General features: G+C 44.8%; 1 protein-coding gene across 1 annotated transcript in view; it reads left to right on the top strand.

The window, feature by feature from the left end:
• LOC124544741 (aquaporin AQPAe.a-like) overlaps positions 1 to 21,510 on the top strand; it is a 337,522-nt gene that overhangs the window by 301,914 nt on the left and 14,098 nt on the right. The window contains exons 4-5 of the mRNA XM_047123400.1: positions 6,722 to 6,865; positions 12,271 to 12,477. Of these exons, the coding sequence (XP_046979356.1) occupies positions 6,722 to 6,865; positions 12,271 to 12,477 (351 nt within the window). The remainder of the gene's footprint in view (positions 1 to 6,721; positions 6,866 to 12,270; positions 12,478 to 21,510) is intronic.

Raw genomic sequence — 21,510 nt, 5'->3', positions numbered from 1 at the left:
TAGCTGGGTTCCAGACTGTAGCGCCTAGAACCTCACGGGCACTCCAGCCGGCGAGGACTGAATCCCTCCACTGTATTCCACACCTGCAAAAGCCTGATCCGACCCACGCTCTCTTATGTCACCGTCTCCACTAAAAATTTTAGGACTCCCTCCAAATGCTTTCAGTCCGGAACCGCGCGACTGCTACGGTAGCAGGTTCGAATCCTGCCTCGTGCATGGTGGTTGTTTTGGGGATGGAGACCAGACAGTGAGGTCATCGGTCTCATCGGATTAGGGAAGGACGGGGAAGGAAGTCGGCCGTGCCCTTTGAAAGGAACCATCCCGGCATTTGCCTGGAGCGATTTAGGGAAATCACGGAAAACATAAATCAGGATGGCCGGACGAGGGATTGAACCGTCATCCTCCCGAATGCGAGTCCAGTGTCTAACCACTGCACCACCTCGCTCGGTCCTCGGACATGAATGTGTGTGATGTCCTTAGGTTAGTTAGGTTTAACTAGTTCTAAGTTCTAGGGGACTGATGATCTCAGATGTTACGTCCCATAGTGCTCAGAGCCATTTCCATTCACCAAATCCTCGAACGCTGCTTACTACACCTCTCTCTCTCCGTATCCATTTTACATCACACACTAGGACCTCTTATGAGCCGGCCGGAGTGGCCGAGCGGTTCTAGGCGCTACAGTCTGGAACCGCGCGACCACTACGGTCGCAGGTTCGAATCCTGCTTTGGACATGGATGTGTGTGATGTCCTTGGGTTAGTTAAGTTTAAGTAGTTCTAGGGGACTGATGACCTCAGATGTTAAGTCCCATAGTGCTCAGAGCCATGGAAGTGACCAGTTTCAGATATCTGTAATGAAAAAAGTACGTGACTTAGCTGCTCGTAAGCGTGTAGGCTTGCTTAGACAGACCAAAATAAAGGATTTTTTAAACGATAATTTTGTATACTGTGTATATTGTTCATGCAAAATGCGTATGTAATATGTTTATATTTTTCTTTAATAAACTGTGCCACATATTATATATTCCTACTGAAGTTGCCTTTGTATGTTACTTTGTAATACTAAAAGAGATGCCTGTTTTTATGAATAAATTTACTGTATAGTACTTCTTTTTGGCAAATAAACATATACAGTTCGATTATCCGAACAAACCAGTTTTCCGAACACCCATGTCCCTCAATTACTTCGGATAACCGACGCTCTACTGTTGTTCAAAGTTCTAGAGGGCTGATGACCTCAGAAGTTAAGTCCGATAGAAAAAAAAAATCTCTTATGAGCTTATTAATTTCCCTCTGTAACCACACCTTCCCAATTTACCATTACTTTCTGCCGCTTACAATGGAATATGATGCGTTGTTCATTATCATTAATGGAAAATGCTTTTGGAGAACGCCGGCCGCTGTGATCGAGCCGTTCTAGACGCTTCAGTCTGGAACAGCACGACCGCTACGGTCACAGGTTCGAATCCTGCCTCGGGCATGGCTGTGTGAGATGTCCTTAGGTTAGTTAGGCTTAAGTAGTTTTAAGTTCTATGGAACTGATGACCTCAGATGTTAAGTCCCATAGTGCTCAAAGAACATTGCTTCTATCTAGCACACAGTGCTAATTTCGTGTATTTTGTAGAAAATAATTGGCAACCATTGCTGTACAATCGCAATAAAGTCATGAGATGTTCAATTGACTCTTTTATTAGAACATGTTACGCGTATCGGGATTACATCCATCTTCAGACATCTGTTACAAAAAAATACAAAATATAAGTGAACAGCACACACAACACGTCTCAACGTTACAGAAAATGAGATCTGGTCATATGAGTTACATACCACAAACTTCGACTCATTCCTAACCAACCAGGCGTACAGCCTTGACAACTCAAAGAAAGTGTCGAATAACATATGACTGCGACACAAGCAGTCTTGAAGCAGAGCGTATACTGACGCTAAACAAGTCAACCAGCAGCGAAGCGCCCTCAGTAGGGGGCGCTGCATGGTCATATTTTGTACTTTTTTGCAACAGATGTCTGAAGATGGGTGTAATTCCGCAACGCGTAACATGTTCTAACAAAAGAGTCAACTGGACCTCTCATGACTTTATTGCGATTGTACAGCATTGGTTGCCAATTATTAAGATAAAAATGAGCGCAGGCCTCAGACGGGATTTTATGTCCTGTATACCGTATTTTGTGGGTGTGGGTGTGGGTAGCGGCCCAAAAAAAGAACTGTGCTCTATCGCTATTATTTAAAAAAAAATCTTATTAGAAAAGCTGTTCGTTGTCTAGAAGCGTGAGAAGGTTGAAGATTTCGTGAATGAGTGTAATCCGTTGTTCATACATCGGATTTGGCTCTGTGCACTATGGGACTTAACATCTATGGTCATCATTCCCCTAGAACTTAGAACTACTTAAACCTAACTAACCTAAGGACATCACAAAACACCCAGTCATCACGAGGCAGATAGAATCACTGGCCCCGCCGGGAATCGAACCCGGGAACCTGAGCGCGGGAAGCGAGAACGCTACCACACGACCACGAGCTGCGGACGCATCGGATTTATACAGGGTGGTCCATTTATAGTGACCGGGCAAATATTGCACGAACTAAGCATCAAACGAAAAAATGACAAAGAACGAAACTCGTTTAGGTTGAAGGGGAAACCAGAAGGCGCTATGGTTCGCCCACTAGATGGCGCTGCCATAGGTCAAACGGATATCAACTGCGTTTTTTAAAATAGGAACCCCAATTTTTATTACATATTCATGTAGTACATAAAGAAATATGAATGTTTTAGTTGGACCAATTTTTTCGCTTTGTCATAGATGGCGCTGTAATAGACACAAACGTATGAGTACGTGGTACCACGTAACATTTCGCCAGTGCGGACGGTATTTGCTTCATGATACATTACCCGTGTTAAAATGGGCCGTTTACCAATTGCGGAAAAAATGGCTCTGAGCACTATGGGACTTAACAGCTATGGTCATCAGTCCCCTAGAACTTAGAACTACTTAAACCTAACTAACCTAAGGACAGCACACAACACCCAGCCATCACGAGGCAGAGAAAACCCCTGACCCCGCAGGGAATCGAACCCGGGAACCCGGGCGTGGGAAGCGAGAACGCTACCGCACGACCACGAGATACGGGCAATTGCGGAAAAGGTCGATATCGTGTTGATGTATGGCTATTCTGATGAAAATGCCCTACGGGCGTGTGCTATGTATGCTGCTCGGTATCCTGGACGACATCATCCAAGTGTCCGGATCGTTCGCCGGATAGTTACGTTATTTAAGGAAACAGGATATGTTCAGCCACATGTGAATCGTCAACCACGACCTGCAACAAATGATGATGCCTAAGTAGGTGTTTTAGCTGCTGTCGCAGCTAATCCGCACATCAGTAGCAGACAAATTGCGCGAGAATCGGGAATGTCAAAAACGTCGGTGTTGAGAGAAAAAAAAGTTCAAATGTGTGTGAAATCTTATGGGACTTAACTGCTAAGGTCATCAGTCCCTAAGCTTACACACTACTTAACCTAAACTATCCTAAGGACGAACACACACAGCCATGCCCGAGGGAGGACTCGAACCTCCGCCGGGACCGGCCGTACAGTATATGACCGCAGCGCCCTAGACCGCTTGCTAATATCGCGCGGCCGTGTTGAGAGAGAACGTCGTGTACAGTTTTGCCACTGGGCACAAGAGAAATTACGGGACGATGACAGATTTTTTGCATGCGTTCTATTTAGCAACGAAGCGTCATTCACCAACAGCGGTAATGTAAACCGGCATAATATGCACTATTGGGCAACGGAAAATCCACGATGGCCGCGACAAGTGGAACATAAGCGACCTTGGCGGGTTAATGTATGGTGCGGCATTATGAGAGGGAGGATAATTCGCCCCCATTTTATCGATGGCAATCTAAATGGTGCAATGTATGCTTATTTCCTACGTGATGTTCTACCGATGTTACTACAAGATGTTTGACTGCATGACAGAATGGCGATGCACTTCCAACATGATGGATGTACGGCACATAGCTCGCGTGCGGTTGAAGCAGTATTGAATAGCATATTTCATGACAGGTGGATTGGTCCTCGAAGCACAATACCATGGCCCGCACGTTCACCGGATCTGACTTCCTCGGATTTCTTTCTGTGGGGAAACTTGAAAGATATTTGCTATCGTGATCCACCGACAACGCCTGACAACATGCGTCAGAGCATTGTCAATGCATGTACGAACATTACGGAAGGCGAACTACTCGCTGTTGAGAGGAATGTCGTTACACGTATTGCCAAATGCATTGAGGTTGAGGGACATCATTTTGAGCATTTATTGCATTAATGTGGTATTTACAGGTAATCACGCTGTAACAGCATGCGTTCTCAGGAATGATAAGTTCACAAAGGTACATGTATCACATTGGAACAACTGAAGTAAAATGTTCAAACTGTGTGCCCGACCGAGACTCGAGTCGGTCGGGCACACAGTTTTAATCTGCCAGTTTCATATCAGCGCACACTCCGCTGCAGAGTGAAAATCTCATTCTGGAAACATCCCCCAGGCTGTGGCTAAGCCATGTCTCCGCAATATCCTTTCTTTCAGGAGTGCTAGTTCTGCATGGTTCGCAGGAGAGCTTCTGTAAAGTTTGGAGGGTAGGAGACGAGATACTGGCAGAAGTAAAGCTGTGAGGACCGGGCGTGAGTCGTGATTCGGTAGCTCAGATGGTAGAGCATTTGCCCGTGAAAGGCAAATCCCGAGTTCAAGTCTCGGTCGGGCTGACAGTTTTAATCTGTCAGGAAATTGTGAGCCATATGTTTGTGACTATTACAGCGCCATCTATCACAAAGCAAAATGTGGTCCAACTAAAACATTCATATTTCTTTACGTACTACACGAATACGTAATAAAAAATGGGGGTTCCTATTTAGAAAAAAGCAGTTGATATCCGTTTGACCTATGGCAGCGCCATCTAGCAGGTCAACCATAGCGCCATGTGGTTTCTCCCTTTAAGCTAGACGAGTTTCTCGGATTTGCCGGCGGACCGATCAGTCGCGCCTTGCAGCAGCGACAGCAGCAGCTACCACCACCTGATGATGTCGAGCAGTTGCATCGATGAAATATTGTGCGAGTTACACAATACGATCCAGAGGCAAACCCGAAAAGTGTATTTGCAACAGATCCGTCGGAAAAACATGAAAAGTCACACGCTGTAATACTTTTTACAGTCCTTCATCGAACCACACTGCAAAAAAATTTCATTTTATTGACTGCTGAGTTACGTGGCTGTGAATTATATTGTTTTAAGACGACTGCAAACAGGCACTTTGTGCAACCTACACCTGATAATATTTTTGTGCCACGATTATAAATGTGAAAACTGGAACGACAGCGAAGTGAGTAGAAAGCCGGGTTGTGCATCCAAATTGCAATCGATGCTTTCACAAACTACAAAATGAATATCGGAATATGTACACTGAGGAGCCAAAGAATCTGGTACTACTGCCTAATATCGTGTAGGGCCCCGCGAGCACGCAGAACTGCCGCAACACGACGTGGCATGGACTCGACTAATGTCTGAAGTAGTGCTGGAGGGAATTCACACCATGAATCTTGCAGGGCTGTCCATAAATCCGTATGAGTACGAGGAGGTGGAGATCTCTTCTGAACAGCACGTTACAAGGCATCTCAGATATGCTCAGTAATGTTCATGTCAGGAGAGTTTGGGAATTAGTGGAAGTGTTTAAACTCAGAGGAGTCTTCCCGGAGCCACTCTGCAGAAATTCTGAACGTGTTGTATTGCTGGAATTCCCCAAGGCCGTCGAAATGCACAATGGACATGAATGGGTGCAGGTGATCAGAGAAGATGTTCACGTACGTGCGCCTGTCAAAATCGTGTATAGACGTATCAGGGGTCCCATCTCACTGCAACTGCACGCGCCCTCACCATTACAGAGGCTCCACAAGCTTGAACAGTCCCCTGCTGACATTCAGGGTCCATGGATTCATGAGGTTGTCTACCTGCTCTATAAAATTTTAAACGAGTCTCGTCCGACCAAGCAACATGTTTCCAGTTATCAACAGTCCAATGTCGGTGTTGTCGGGCCCAGGCGAGGCGTAAAGCTTTGCGTCGTGCAGTCACCAAGGGCACACGAGTGAACCTTCGGCTCCGAAAGCCCATATCGATGATATTTCGTTGAATGGTTCGCACGCTGACACTTGTTGATGGCCCAGCATTGAAATTTGCTGCAATTTGTGGAAGGATTGCACTTCTGTCACGTTGAACGATTCTCTTCAGTCGTCGTTGTTCCCGTTATTGCAGGATCTTTTTACGGCCGCAGCGATGTCGGAGATTTGATGTCTTACCCGATTCCTGATATTCACGAAACACTCGTGAAATGGTCGTACGGGAAAATCCTCAGTTCATATATAGCTCAGAGATACTGTGCCCCATCGCTCGTGCGCAGACTACAACACCACGTTCCAACTCACTTAAAACCTGACAACCTGCCATTGTAGCAGCAGTAACCGATCTGTCAACTGCGCCAGACACTTGTCTTACATAGGCGTTGCGAACCGCAGCGCCGTATTCTGACTGTTTACGGATCTCTGTATGAATACGCATGTCTATACCTGTTTCTTTGGCGCTTCAGTGTGTTACACCAATGTACAATTTTCATGTCTTTTTTTCTAGAATTTATTTTTTGTTCTTCCTCAGATCGTGGGCCACATATCGGTGGCGCACCTGAACCCTTCGGTGACGCTGTGTGCGGTGCTGCGCGGCGACTTGAACGTGGCGGCCGCCCTTGTGTACCTGGTGGCTGAGGGCGTGGGCGCCGTGCTTGGATTCGGCCTGCTCCTGGTGCGTCACTGCTGCGTAGCCGACGAACTCTTGCAGACTAATTGCCGAAAGACTCCGGCTATCCAGTCCACGCTGGCTGCGGCTCCCGTGAAAGCAATGTCCTCTGCCCAAAAATTCTACGGTGGGACTTGGCGCAGTGTCTAGCATACTGCACTCTCATTCGGGAGGACGGCGGTTTAGATCTCCGGTCGGGCATCCATATTAAGTTTTTCCGTGATATTCCTAAATCGCTTCAGGAAATTTCCGGTACGATTCTTTTAAAAGATCACGGCTGATTTCCTTCCCCATCCTTTTCCAATGCGAGCTGCTCCGTCTTTAATGACCTCGTTGTTCACTGGAGGCTAGACACTAATCTTCCTTCTTCCGAAAATGCTAGTGTATCATTTGTGCACTGTGAAAGTTGCGGCAGATGGCAAGCTGCAACCCTACTACTCAGGCGTTTAGCAAATCTGTGCCTTTAGACGACGTTAGCGATGCTATAAGTAGGATCATCCTCTCACTCTGGCATGAACACTGACCGTCTCTCCATGGAGACTTCCCTCGTCGATCTTGACGCGATACGAAATGCAATGAGCACGTCAGGCGGGTAGAATTTTGGGAAGTGTAGCTCATCTATAAAGGAGATGGCATGTAGGATGCTAGAGCGACCAGTTCGTGAGTACCGTTGCAGTGTTTTCGATCCCTGTCAGCTCCAATTAAAGGAAGACATCGAAGCAATTCAGAAGCTTGATGCTAGATTTGTTATCGGTAGATTCTGCCAGCACGCAAGTATTACGGAGATGCTTCCTGAACTCAAGTGGGAATTCCTGGTGGGAAGACGATGATCTCTTCGCAAGGCACTGCTGTGGAAATTTACAGAACCGACGTATGAGGCCGATCGCAGATCGATTCTACAGCTGCCGACGTACGTCCGCGTAAGGAGGACGGACGGAGATAATATGTGAGAAACTTCGTACACAGTATTATAGATAATCATTTTTCTCTCGCTCTACTTGCTAGTGGAACAGATAAGGAAATTACTTGTAGTGGTACGTGGCACCATCTGCCATGCATAGTTCGGTGGCTTGCGGAGTATGTACCTGTATATACACATAGATATAGAAAAGACAATTTTAACTATACTACACTACTGGCCATTAAAATTGCTACACCACGAAGATGACGTACTACAGACGCGAAATTTAACCGACAGGAAGAAGATGCTGTGATATGCAAATGATTAGCTTTTCAGAGCATTCACACTAGGCTGGCGCCGGTGACGACACCTACAACGTTCTGACATGAGGATAGTTTCCAACCGATTTCTCATACACAAACAGCAGTTAATCGGCGTTGCCTGGTGAAACGTTGTTGTGATGCCTCATGTAAGGAGGAGAAATGCATACCATCACGTTTCCGACTGGTTGTTCTGGGTACTGATTTCTCAGTATCTATGCACCCAAATTGCGTGAAAATGTAATCGCATGTCAGTTCTAGTATAATATATTTGTCTAATGAATGCCCGTTTATCATCTGCATTTCTTCTTGGTGTAGCAATTTTAATGTCCAGTAGTGTACACTTAGGGCACAGTATGTTCAGTCATCATCATCTGTTAACGGTGACCTCACACCAATTTGCTCTCAGTCACTGACCGTGCCCCACTTTCCAAAGCAATGACAGTTTCTTAACCGCTTATGCTTAAACAAGTGCTTGTCATCTGACCTAACAGAGGCTTTAGCGGATACAGAGCAGGCTGCAGAACGCATTCGTCGTCCTAGCCAGTGATTTCCCTAAATCGCTTCGGACAAGTGCGGAGATGGTTCCTTTGAAAGGACACGGCTGATTTCGATCCTCATCGTTGAAACAATCTGAGTCTGTGCTCCGTCTCTAATTTCCTTTCCCTTCTTGCCATAACGACGTGGCGGAAAGGATTTCATTTTCAACTGGGGAGACTAATTGTGCTAGTAACTCTTCCCAACGTCCTTTTTAAAAAAAAGGGGAGGGGGAAGGGGTTGTTGGACTTTTTCATTTTCTCTTTCTAATTCCTTACTTTATTTTTGAGAAGTTCTCGAGATTCTCTGTCGTTATTCAATGTAATGTTAACCAGCCACTAGTAGCGTTAGGCTCCAGTGCCTCAACTAATTTCGAGAAACACGGTTTGCTTTCCCTAGAAACAGTTAATTTTAACTCACGATTTACTTGGTCGCTTAAGACCTCAGCTGTTCTGCGCCAATAGCCCCCCCCCCCCCCCTCCCGCTCCAATAAACGCACTAACACGGTTGAGTCCATCTGTCAATGTCTCATATGCCTCAAAGTTACAACTAACACCCAGAAAAGTCACCCTCACAGTATCAATAGTTGTTTTTAATTTTTGAGAATAGTGTTTCACACAACTTATTAAATATCTAACTGCTATCAAACTAACAGTACTTCAAAATGGATGAATATTTTGTACAAAAAGAGTTATGATGTACATAATTTAAATACATTCGTGCATCTAGTGCTCCTAATCCATTTGCTGAAAGGAAATGCCATATCTGCATGCTTAAAAAACTTACATTTCCAAATGGAAGCATGCAATCTTATACATGTTTGTATAATAATTTATTATGCCAAGATCAAAGAGTATTTCCAGATGGGGTTATTGTATCTTGGTGGCTTTCATACATCACATTTTTAAAGTATATAACTTTCAGTATTAACTTGGATAAAAACAGTCAATGTGGAGTATGACCTTATGGTATGACAGTCATTGGCATATCCATATGTGTTTTTATAGTGCTAGTTTCAAAATGTTATAACCTTTATTTTTAAGCTAGGTTGTGCTTTTATTAGCTTTAAAAGTTATTTATAGCAAACATAAGTTGATTCAGAGAGCGCTGTTTACCGACGCACATCACCTGTATCATTTGTCCACCCAACACACCTTACCCATTCAGTTTCCTGTGCCCCTGACTTTCACAAGCGCAATATAAAGAGCACATGGTAATAATTTAATTTCTTTTACCACGTAATGGTATGACTGTTTTATAGACACATTTTATACCATTTCCGTGCTGATTAGTATACATATACTAGAGTTTATATACAGGGTGACAATTATTGAACTATAAGAAAAAAAACGTAAATTAGTTACAAACTACGTTGCGCGCACACTTAATTCAACATGTAAACGTCACTACAGATATTCGGATTTAGGTTATGATATGATCGATATGCCTGTCATCATTGGCGATGATATAGCGCAGACGAATAGCGAAATTCTGCATGACTCCCGGAAGTGGCGGAACATCGATGCTGCCTATGACCTCCTGAATGTTTGTTTTGAGCTCAGTAATGGTTTAGGGTTTTTGCTGTACACCTTGTCTTTAATATAGGCCCACAAAGAGGAATCGCATGCGTTTAGGTCCTGAGAATGTGGAGGTCAATCGAGGCCCATGCCAGTGGCCTCTGGGTATCCCAGAGCCAGAAAGCGGCTTCCAAAGTGCTTCTCCATGACATCAAACACTCCCTTGCTTCGATGGGGTCGAGCTCCGTCTTGCATGAACCACATCTTGTCGAAACCAGCGTCACTTTGGATAATGGGGATGAAATCATCTTCCAAAACCTTCACGTGTCGTTCGGTAGTCACCGTCCCATTAGGGAATATCGCACCGATTATTCCGTGAAGTACAGTCATCCGTTGAGAGTGAAGAGACTTCTTGATTGGGAAATTCTGATTCTAAGTCCCGCAGTTTTGGTTTTTGACGAACCCGTCCAAATGAAAGTGGGCGTCGTCGCTAAACTAAACCATGCGTGCGCTTACTAATTCCCATCATGCCCCGCGGCCAACCGTCTAGTTAGAACGTCCTAACGCAAACTGTTCAGACGTTATGACGATTTTATTTCATATAGTTCAGTAATGGTAACTTCCTGGGAGATTAAAACTGTGCCTTTCGCGGGCAAGTGCTCTAACGTCTGAACTACCCAAGCGCGGCTCACGGCCCGTACTTACTGCTTTACTTCCGCCAGTACCTGTCTCCTACTTTCCAAGCTTCAGAGAAGCTCTCCTGCGAACCTTGCAGAACTAGCATTCCTGGAAGAAAGGATACAGTGGAGACATGGCTTAGCCACAGCCTGGGGGATGTTTCCAGAGTGAGATTTTCACTCGGCAGCGGAGTGTGCGCTGATATCAAACTTCCTGGCAGATGAAAACTGTGTGCCGGACGGAGACTCGAACTCGGGACCTTTGACTTTCGCGGGCAAGTGCTCTACCATCTGAGCTGTGTAGTTTAGAAAGTAGGAGACGAGGTACTGGCGGCAGTAAAGCTGTGAGGACGGGCCGTGAGTCGTGCTTGGGCAGCTCAGATGGTAGAGCACTTGCCCACGAAAGGCAAAGGTCCCGAGTTCGAGTCTCGGTCCAGCAAACAGTTTTAATCTGCCAGGAAGTTTCATATCAGCGCACACTCCGCTGCAGAGTGAAAATCTCATTCTGGTTCAGTAATTGTTACCCTGTATCATCACGAGAGTGTTTACGGATTAATAGTCGCATCCGAAGATGGTCATGATTTTTTGAAACTAGTAATGTGAATATTTAAACAGTACGTGAACTGTTAGGTGAAAGGCGGCCGTTTGCTAAAGAAAGTTTTGGGGAAAGGGTTAACAAGCCCGGCTTCGACGAATACCACCACGGGGTGAGGAACCACGGGGGTCGTGGGGGGTGAGGGGAAACAACAACAACAACAACATCTAACAGGCATGCCTCCAGCAGTACGGCCTCCTTAACGCGTTCTTCGTCCTTCTCCACAAGAACGTAAATCTCCAAATGAGGTAAAAACCGGTTAAATTATGTTCGTAATCGCAACTGAAATTGTCTTATGTATTGAAATGTTTAATCAACATCTTAATTCCAACACCTTCATATATTTATCAGACGGCCAGTGTGGCCTAGCGGTTCTAGGCGCTTCAGTCTGGAACCGTGCGACCGCTACGGTCGCAGGTTCGAATCTTGGCTCGGGCATGGATGGGTGTGATGTCCTTAGGATAGGTTTAAGTAGTTCTAGGGGACTGATGACCTCAGATGTTAAGTCCTATAGTGCTCAGAGCCATTTGAACCACATATTTATCAGGAGGAAAGGAAGCAATATAAAATAGAGTGAATACGGAACAGTAACAAAGGAGACAACAATGGTTACCTCACACATAGCACTTCCGCCTCGTAGGGATCTGATCATGCAATTTACAGTTAACATACTGAAGTGACTATTTTGACACAGTGAATTATTATAAGAATATTATATATGTTTATATAATTGCTCAAGCCGGACATTGTGATGAATGAGCCACCACGTAAACATTTGCAAGGGGTGTTTCATAAAATGTCTTCCAGTCTTGACGATGGGATCGTGTGTGATGGTGAGTGTGTTGGTGGGGGCTGGCTGCGCAGGTGGCGACGCCGGCCAGCGTGGTGTGCGAGTGCACGACGGTCCCCGCGGCGCCGCTGACGCCGCTGCAGGCGCTGCTGGTGGAGGCCGTCGCCACGGCCGTGCTGGTGCTGCTCTGCATGGGCCTCTGGGACGGCCGCAACAGCCGCAACACCGACTCCTCGCCGCTCAAGTTCGGCTTCTACATCACCATCATCTCACTCGCTGCGGTGAGTCCACCAGCCGGCTAACACACAGCCTCCTGCAGTCACTGGTGTACCAGGTGCCGCCAGAATTCCCTAAAGATCCTCGTAAAAATCAGAAAACTTGCCTTCTCCTTCTTCCTTCCTCTTTCTCTTCTTTTCCTCCTCCTCCTCCTCCTCTTCCCTTGTTCGGCCTGTTCCAGCCACATTTGGTCCTTCCATCTTTTTGCCCGTCTTCCAATGCACCTTTTACCTTGCAGAATATACACACATCAAAAAAAGTTTTGCATCACCGCGGTTCCCAGAACTCCTGAAGATAGACGTTGACTATTTTGTATCACAGACACAGTCCTTTTGATTGTTCAGTGACGCCAGCAAACCCGCCCAGCTGCGCGGAGTGGCCGCGCGGTTTGAGGCGCCATGTCACGGATTGCGCAGTCCCTCCCGCCAGAGGTTCAAATCCTCCATCGAGCATGTGTTGTTCTTAGTATAACTTAGTTTAAGTAATGCGTAAGTCTAGGGACGGATGACCTCAGTAGTTTGGTCCCTTAGGAATTCACACACATTTTGAAACCCGCCCAAAGATGTAAGCAACCATGCATGAGCAGCTCCTATTAGACGGAGGGGGCCCGATAGCCGATCAGTTCCAGTCATTCCACCAGGAAGAAGGTACACGGCTCGTGTTGTCTGTAGTTCAACCATGCATAGACGGTCAATACCGCGGTTCGATCGAGTCCGCATTATTGTGTGACAGGAAGGGCTCTCAACAATGGAAGTGTCCAGGCGTCTCGAAGTGAACCAAAGCGATGTTGTTAGGACATGGAGGAGATACAGAGAGACAGATGCCATGCCTCGCTCAGGCCGCCCAAGGACTACTACTGCAGTAGCTCAGAGGAGCCCTGACAGCATTGCCACCATGTTGAAATTCGTGCAATAACAGGTCGTCGTGTTACTAGTCAAACTGACTGCATGACGCGCAACTTCACTCCCGACGTCCATGGCTAGGCCCATCTTAGCAACCACGACACCATGCCGAATGGACCGCTCAGGATTGGCATCATGTTCTCTTTACCGATGAGTGTCACATATGTCTTGAACCAGACAATCGTCGGAGACGTGTTTCGAGGTAACCCGGTCAAGCTGAACGCCGTAGACACACTATCTAGCGAGTACACCAAGGTCTAGGTTCCCTGCTGTTTTGGGGTGGCATTATGTGGGGCTGACATATGCCGCTGGTAGTCATGGAAGGCGCCGTAACATCTGTACGATACGTCAATGCCGTCCTCCGGCTGATAGTGTGCCATATCGGCAGCATATTGGCGAGGCATTCGTCTTCATGGACTACAATTCGCGTCTCCATGGTGCACATCTTGTAAATGACTTTCTTCAGGATAACGACATCACTCGACTAGAGTGGCCAGCATGTTCTCCACACATGAACCCCGTCGAACAAGTCTGGGATTAAAAGGGCTGTTTATGGACGACGTGACCTACAAACCACTGACGGATCTACGCCGAATCGCCGTTGAGAAGTGGTGAAATCTGGACCAACAGTGCCTTGATGAACTTGTGGATAGTATGCCACGACGTATACAGGTATGCATCAGTGCAAGAGGGCGTGCTACTGGGTATTACAGGTACCGGTGTGTACAGCAATCTGGACCACGACCTCTGAAGGTCTCGCTGTATGCTGGTACAACATGCAATGTGTGGTTTTCATGAGCAATAAAAACGGCTGAAATGATGTTTATGTTGCTCTCCATTCCAATTTTCTGTACAGGTTCCGGGACTTTCGGAACCGAGCTGATACAAAACGTTTTTTGATGTGTGTGTAAGGTGTTCGGAAATTCCCGTTACAAACTTTTAGTACTCGTTGAGAGGAGTGAGTACATAATATTGAGAACAGGAACCAATGCTGCAACCATTTGAAAACATTTTGGTAACGCAGGCACTTTTACAAGTAATTTACTAGGCGTGCCGCAGTACGTCACATGCGTCCAGTTCCACTAAACAAAAAAGAAAGTTAATCAGTTTCCATAAACATTGTTCGACGTATCCCAATTCGGACGCGTGGCGTCTCCCTGGAGCACCACAGCCACTCCTGCCGACAGTGAAGGTATCATTTGTCGAAGCCGTTGCTTAATTGTAGCAAAAAAAGGTAGGCGATGGAGTCTAACGTTGTGGATAACGATCTTGGTAACAGCTACAAGCAGCTCTTCCATTACCGTGAACTTCGCCATACAGAAGGATCACATTGGTGTGTTCTGCAAACGTGTATTCACCCATGTTGCTCTAATACTCAAAGGCACGTGAATGAGGCTCGAACAGGGTCAGACAGGTAGGATAGACGTCATATGATATCAGCCGATCCGAAATAAGCACCCCCCCCCCCCCATCGTGACTACTCTGTTGCGTACCTACCTAACAAACATGTTTCCAAACGGCTGTAGCACGGAAACGGTACGTATCCTATTCAAAATATTATATACTCACTCCCCTCGTCAAGTGCTAGAAGTTTGTGGCGGGAATTTCCAGACACTTGTATTGCGTAAATGTAGTGCAAATCTTGAATCCTCCACTTGCAACAGGACGGACATCCCCCTTTGTTATTTTCTTCAATCCTTTTCCTTTACATCAAATACTTTCAATTCCTTTCTAATATTTACATTTCTTTTATAATTGTAACAGAGCATTAAGTGGGAGGGTTGGGGGTGAGGTGGTAGGCGTATTACAACAGTCCTAAGCATAATTTTATTGTAAGTAACCTGCCAGTAAAATTCACCGATACACTTGAAACCAAACTTTTAATTGATTTAAAACAAGGAACTAACTTCGCTGCGTTTCGTCTCATGTTCAGTTCATCAACTAGTATGCATTGACACGTCTCATATGAGATTTCAACGATCTCACAAACATCAGATATTGTCTCTCTTTGTAGATCATTTAATACACATTATCCCTAGCTCCGGAGTTGTGCATGATGTCAGTCTGTCCAAGTTTTTGTTAACCACCACGGACTCCCAGCTATCGCTTAAATCATTCAAATCTTCATGCTTGGATCAAAGATTGCTCACCAAAAGACTCCCTTGCTTTATGGTGGGTTTCAGCTGCAGTTTGTGGAGTTTAAAATAGAACTTAATAAAGATCCATTGTTGTTTCAGGTCAGCCTTTTCGAAATTCGCAACCATGGTAAAACACGGTGCAAGGGCACCGGCAATAGTGTTCACACCGATGCACTCACATTGGCGCCACGTGGCAGACTGGCAGTGGAAAGGCACGACTAGATATGCGTAGTGGCAGTAGGTTGTTATGCTGACTTTTTGCGCAAGATTCAGACTATCTGAAAATTTGGGTAGCACCTCGTATTAGCAGCTATTGCTGCTCTAATTATCAAATTAATGCTTGGTTTGGTGAAATTCCCCATTCCCGTTGCTTGCCAGCCATTCTGCTTCCAGCATCATCAGTGATCTGACTTATATACTTGTACGTAGACCTGCCTCTGAATTATTTCCATTTAGTATCCCTTCAAGTACTATTTTCAGTGACACATTATGTCACAGTGTTTGCCCGACCATTGTCTCTTCCGTCCATTTTACTTTTATTAGCCATTTATGTCGTTGATTCTTCTTAGTCGCTAACTCGGTCATTCTATCTGTTACCAGTCTAGTGCACATTGTTTCGTTTCATACACCTGGTACTTAAAGAACGTCTCGGATGGTATATCTGCTGTCATTATCATTTCTCCTCTTCCCCATTCCATTCGTGAATGTTATTTGGGAAGAACTATAGTCGATAAAACTCTACGTTAGCTCTAACTTTTTTTACTTTTCTTTCTTTCTTTATTCATTTTTCGTTGTGGCCGTTTCACAACACATTATGGAAGCAACTAATCTGCTTTGATTCTTGAAAATTTCCCGGCAAAGAGTATTCCATGAAATTTCTGGACTGCAGCCGTATTACGTCGACTTCTTGTCACGATATTTCGGCTGAAAACCAACGGCCATCTTCAGATGAGTGTTTTGCATTGTAGATTGCTAGTTCACACCGCTAACGTTGTACCAAAAGTTGGCGCATTTAGCCACTTTTCGTTTTCTATGGGAGCATAATAATTACATTACGTTACAAATGAGATGCAACATCCACTGTTCCCCTAAATTTCATTCACGAGCTTGTGTAGGTTTTGCCGTGATCTTTTGCCTGATACCAATTAGAGATCCACTGGTATTTTATCAATATCTGGACATGTTTGCATCAACGCCGCAGCTTCCATTATAATATACAGAAAGTGGACAAAAATATGGGAAAAGCATACGGTGTAGAAAAACCGTTGGCATTCCAAACCGCTTGCAGTCGCCTCAGAGCGGATAAATACGGACCCCTTGCGGTTTTCAAGGGAATTTCTTTGCAAAAGAGTGACAAGTTCAGGTAACGGTGTTGGAGGTGGATAGCGCTCATGCACCCTTCTCTCCAAAATAAGCCACAATAGCTCAATAATATTGACATATGGTGACTGTTGTGGCCTGAGGATATGCGACAATTCCTCCTCATGCTCACTGAAATAGACCTGGGCGGTGCAAACTATGTGGGTAGGACCCTGTCACTTTGGAACACAGCATCACCCCTGGGGAAACGAACATTGTATCATTACAGATTAAAACTGTGTGCCAGACCGAGACTCGAACTCGGGACCTTTGCCTTTCGCGAGCAAGTGCTCTACCACCTGAGCTACCCAAGCATGACTCACGACCTGTCCTCACAGCTTTTAATTCCGCCAGTACCTCGTCTCCTACCTTCCAATCTTCGCAGAAGCTCTCCTGCATACCTTGCAGAACTAGCACTCCTGGAAGAAAGGATACTGCGGAGACATGGCTTTGCCACAGCCTGGGGGATGTTTCCAGAAAGAAATTTTCACTCTGCAGCGGAGTGTGTGCTGTTATGAAACATACTGGCAGATTAAAACTGTCTGCCGGACCGAGACTCGAACTCGGGACCTTTACCTTTCGCGGGCAAGTGCTCTACCAACTGAGCAGAGTGAAAATTTCATTCTGTAAACATCCCCCAGGGCTGTGGCTAAGTCATGTCTCCGCGATATCCTTTCTTCCAGGAGTGCTAGTTCTGCAAGGTATGCAGGAGAGCTTCTGCGAAGTTTGGAAGGTAGGAGACGAGGTAGTGGCGGAATTAAAAGCTGTGAGGACGGGTCGTGAGTCGTGCTTGGGTAGCTCAGTTGGTAGAGCACTTGCCCGCGAAAGGCAAAGGTCCCGAGTTCCAGTCTCGGTCCGGCACACAGTTTTAATTTGCCAGGAAGTTTCATAACAGCGCACACTCCGCTGCAGAGTTAAAATTTCATTGTAGCATTAGATGGACGTGATCACACAACATTGTAACATAGTCCTTGGCAGTAATGCGACTTTCAATCTTGGGACGTAGATTCGACCAGAAGGTGGAAACAGTGTGCAACAAGACTCATCCGACCAAATAACTTTCTTCCATTATTAAATAGTCCAGGTTTTAAGGCTTGAGATGCGTATTTTTCTGTTTCTGGCATTTGCATTACTGATGAGTGGTTTTGGAATACCAGCTACCTTTGCAGTTCCCAGATTATGGTGCTCTCTTTGTGTTGTTTTCGTGCTGACAGGGTTCGAGAGAACGATTTTGAAATCTGCAGTGACTTTTGCAGCCGTCGTCCGCTATTTTCTGTCATAGTCACTGAACACACACTTTCGTCCGCATTGTGATTTAGCAGATGACGTGTTTCCTCTTTCCCTGTATTCAGTATAAATCTTCGCTATGGTGTCCCTTGAAACGCAGCTACATCGGTTACGGAAGCACTCACCATACTAGAGCCAAGAATTTTCCCACTTTCGAATTCATTTATCGTCGACATAATGCACTCACGACTACACAGAATACTGTTCTGATTACGACTGACCCTCATTGTAACGTACTATGTATATTGCACAGGTGCCGTTCTTAGTCAAATACAACAACGCAACTCACATGCTTGGCTAGCATCTACATTTATGTTCAAGAATGCATTCCTCGCAGTGTTCTCATATTTTTGTCCAACCCCTGTAAGTTTCAATGCTGTCATCATCAGGGTAAGAAATTACCGGTAAGCTGTGAAAGAATGTGATACCGTATAACCAAAAATATTCTTCAGAGTTAGTTCTCATTCAGAAATTGGAAAGGATTACGTTGTAAAGGATTATATCTGAAACACATTTGTTTTGCTGATGACATTGCACTGCTTGCACCTCTTACAGATAAACCTCAGAGACAAACGTAATAAAATAAATTTAAAGAAGACTTGAATATGAATTACAATAAGACTAACGCACAATCAAAGGACTGAAACAAAATAGTACAAATAATCATTGAAGACGTAGGCTCCTTCCGCTTACGGAGGGAAATTTAAATTTAAATTACGGAAGCCATCCAGAAATGTCTGTTGTTGGGGGAACAGTGAAGAGGTGCATGCTCGAGACTAATGTGTTAGACAGGACACAAACAAATGAATGAGGGATCGTAATGAAGAGTGAAGGGAAAATAATGAAATGTAAAACGTAAAGAAGAGTGAGGGGAAAAGAATCAAATGTAAAATCATTCTAAAAACTGTTCAAAATTTTCAGAAATTTTCTATATTTTGTCTCAATTGCATTTAACGTTTATTATTATTATTTATTCGTTTCGCCCTCTAAGGAGCACGCGGAACCATTAATTAGCACTGCTCTTCTTAGCTTTCTTGTTCTTTTCTTCCCAAAACGTCTTCATCCTTTCACTATGGGCTTCTCTTCTCTCTTGTGTCCATTCGTTTTTCAATTTCAGATTATTTTCCGTCGGGTTTTGGCTGTTAACTTATGAGAGTTGATTTTCCGTCTGTACACAGTCCGTGTTGTTTCTAGTGGGTCAATACTGAGTTCCGTGACGTAATTTTGGGTTTCTGTTAGCCAGCGTGCCTTGGTTTGGCGAGTTCCTTTGATGATAAGGAAGGTTTACTTGGTCATTCTAGTGGTGTTTATTCTTGCTAAATGTCCGTAGAATTTCAATCGTCTTTTCCGTGCAACTGGCGTGAAACTTTCAGTCCTTGAGTACAGTTCTTCAGAGCTTTTGCGCATCCAGATACCATCTTGAATCTTGGGTCCAAATATTTTCCAGAGTACATGCCTTTCCATTTTCTCAGCGTCCTTGATGTTGGTGGTTAATGATGGTGTTTCAGTTGCGTAGAGCTCTTCTGGAAGAGTGATTGTATGATAGTGGTGTAGATTGGCTTGAGTGGATAGCGATTTCTTATTGCATGTGTTCCAGGTCATTGTATAAGCTTTACGTAATTTTTCTGCTCGTGCTTTGTGAGCTACTTTTTCGTCACCAGTGTTGCTGATCATTTCACCCAAGTACTTGAAGTACTTCACTTGTTTGATGTTACTATATTTTGTTGCAAGTGGTTTCAGATTTGAACTTTTGGAGTCCATGAATTGTGTTTTCTAGTAAGAAATTTGGAGTCTGGTTTTGATGGCAATCTCATGAAGTTTCTGGATGGCATGTTTGTCTTCCTCGGGAGTCCCCGTAATTATTGCTAGGTCATCAGCAAAATCAAGGCATTTTATGTTGATTCGTTTGTCCTTCGTTCCCATATTTATTCCAGGTATTTCTTTCTCCCACGTCTTGATAATGTTGTCCAGTACCAGGTTAAAGAGGAGTGGGGGCAACCTATCACACTATTTCATGCCTGTCCTAATTTGAAAAGGTTCAGAAACTTCTTCCATGAATTTTACTTTTGAGGTTGTCTGTTAAAGTCTGCTCAATTAATGAAGTAGTTTTGTTATCTACACCATATTCACGAATTGTATTGAACAGACTGGAACGACGAATCGAGTCGTATGCTTTCTTGAAATCTACGAGGCTGACTACTGTGCGGTTCGACTAACAGTGTTGCAGTATCATCTTCAGGTTCCAGATCTGTTCTGCGCAGGATCACTGTGGGCGGAAGCCTGCCTGGTACTCACCGATGTTCTGTCTGTTGTTCTAATCTGGTGAGAAGAGCACGTGAGAGCTCTTTATAAGCGACTGGTAGGAGTAAAATGCCTCAATAGTTGTTGGGGTCGGTTTTGTTGCCCTTTTAGTGTAGATGGTGAATCAAAGCATTTTTCCAATCTGCTGGTATGACTTCTCTTTCTCATGTATTTGCACTGATAGTTTTCAGGGTGTCAGTCAAGAGTTCACCTCAAACCTTGAGCATTTCGGCAATTACACCGTCTTCCCCTGATGTTTTGTTAATTTTTCAGGTGTGATGCTACGTTTCACAACTCCTCACGCGTAGGTGGAGTTGAATCCTGGTTTAGGGTCGTAACATGGATATCAAGTTTGACTATTGTTGGTTCACAGTTGTGTATCTTCGCGAAATGCTGTTTCAGGATTTCATAGTTGGCCTTTGTGTTCGTCTCAAGTGTTCCATCAGGGCGTCAAAAACAAAGAATGGGTGGCTTGAAGGTTGCTAGTTCTTCCCTAAATGCCCTATAAAAGTTTATCGTTTCTTTTAAAATCATTATCAATTTCCTCTAATCGTTTGTGATGGTACGTACGTTTAATTTGTCTGATTGTTTTGGATGTTTTCTTCTGTGTTTCCAAAAAGTTCTGCCGATTCTCCGGGGTTTGATGGCTGTGCCAAATCTTCCAGGCTTGAATACGTGGTTCAAGTGCTCTGTCGCAGTCTGTGGTCCACCACCTGTGTTTCTTTTTCCGTCGTGGTTGACCGAGTTTTCTTGATGACTGCTGGATGGTTCCAAGAAGCTCTTCCCATGTTTCCGTGTTGGTATCTAGTGATTGCACAAACTCCTCTGAATGTTCTTTTAGGTATTCTGGATTAATGCGCAGCAGTTTAGATTTTCGGCACTTCTTTCGGTTAGGTATGAAGCGGATTTTGACTTGTGAGAGATGGTGATCTGACTCTACGAGACCTTCGCGTATCCTCACGTTCATGATTTCTGAAGAGAATTTTCTAGTTATCGCTACATGATCAATTTGATATTCCACAATGTGGTTGTTTGGAGATCTCTATGTAGT

The sequence above is a fragment of the Schistocerca americana genome, chromosome 8 (genome assembly GCF_021461395.2).
Source record: "Schistocerca americana isolate TAMUIC-IGC-003095 chromosome 8, iqSchAmer2.1, whole genome shotgun sequence".
In the NCBI taxonomy this organism is placed as follows: Eukaryota; Metazoa; Arthropoda; class Insecta; order Orthoptera; family Acrididae; genus Schistocerca; species Schistocerca americana.
This window is presented reverse-complemented; position numbering and strand designations above follow the sequence as displayed.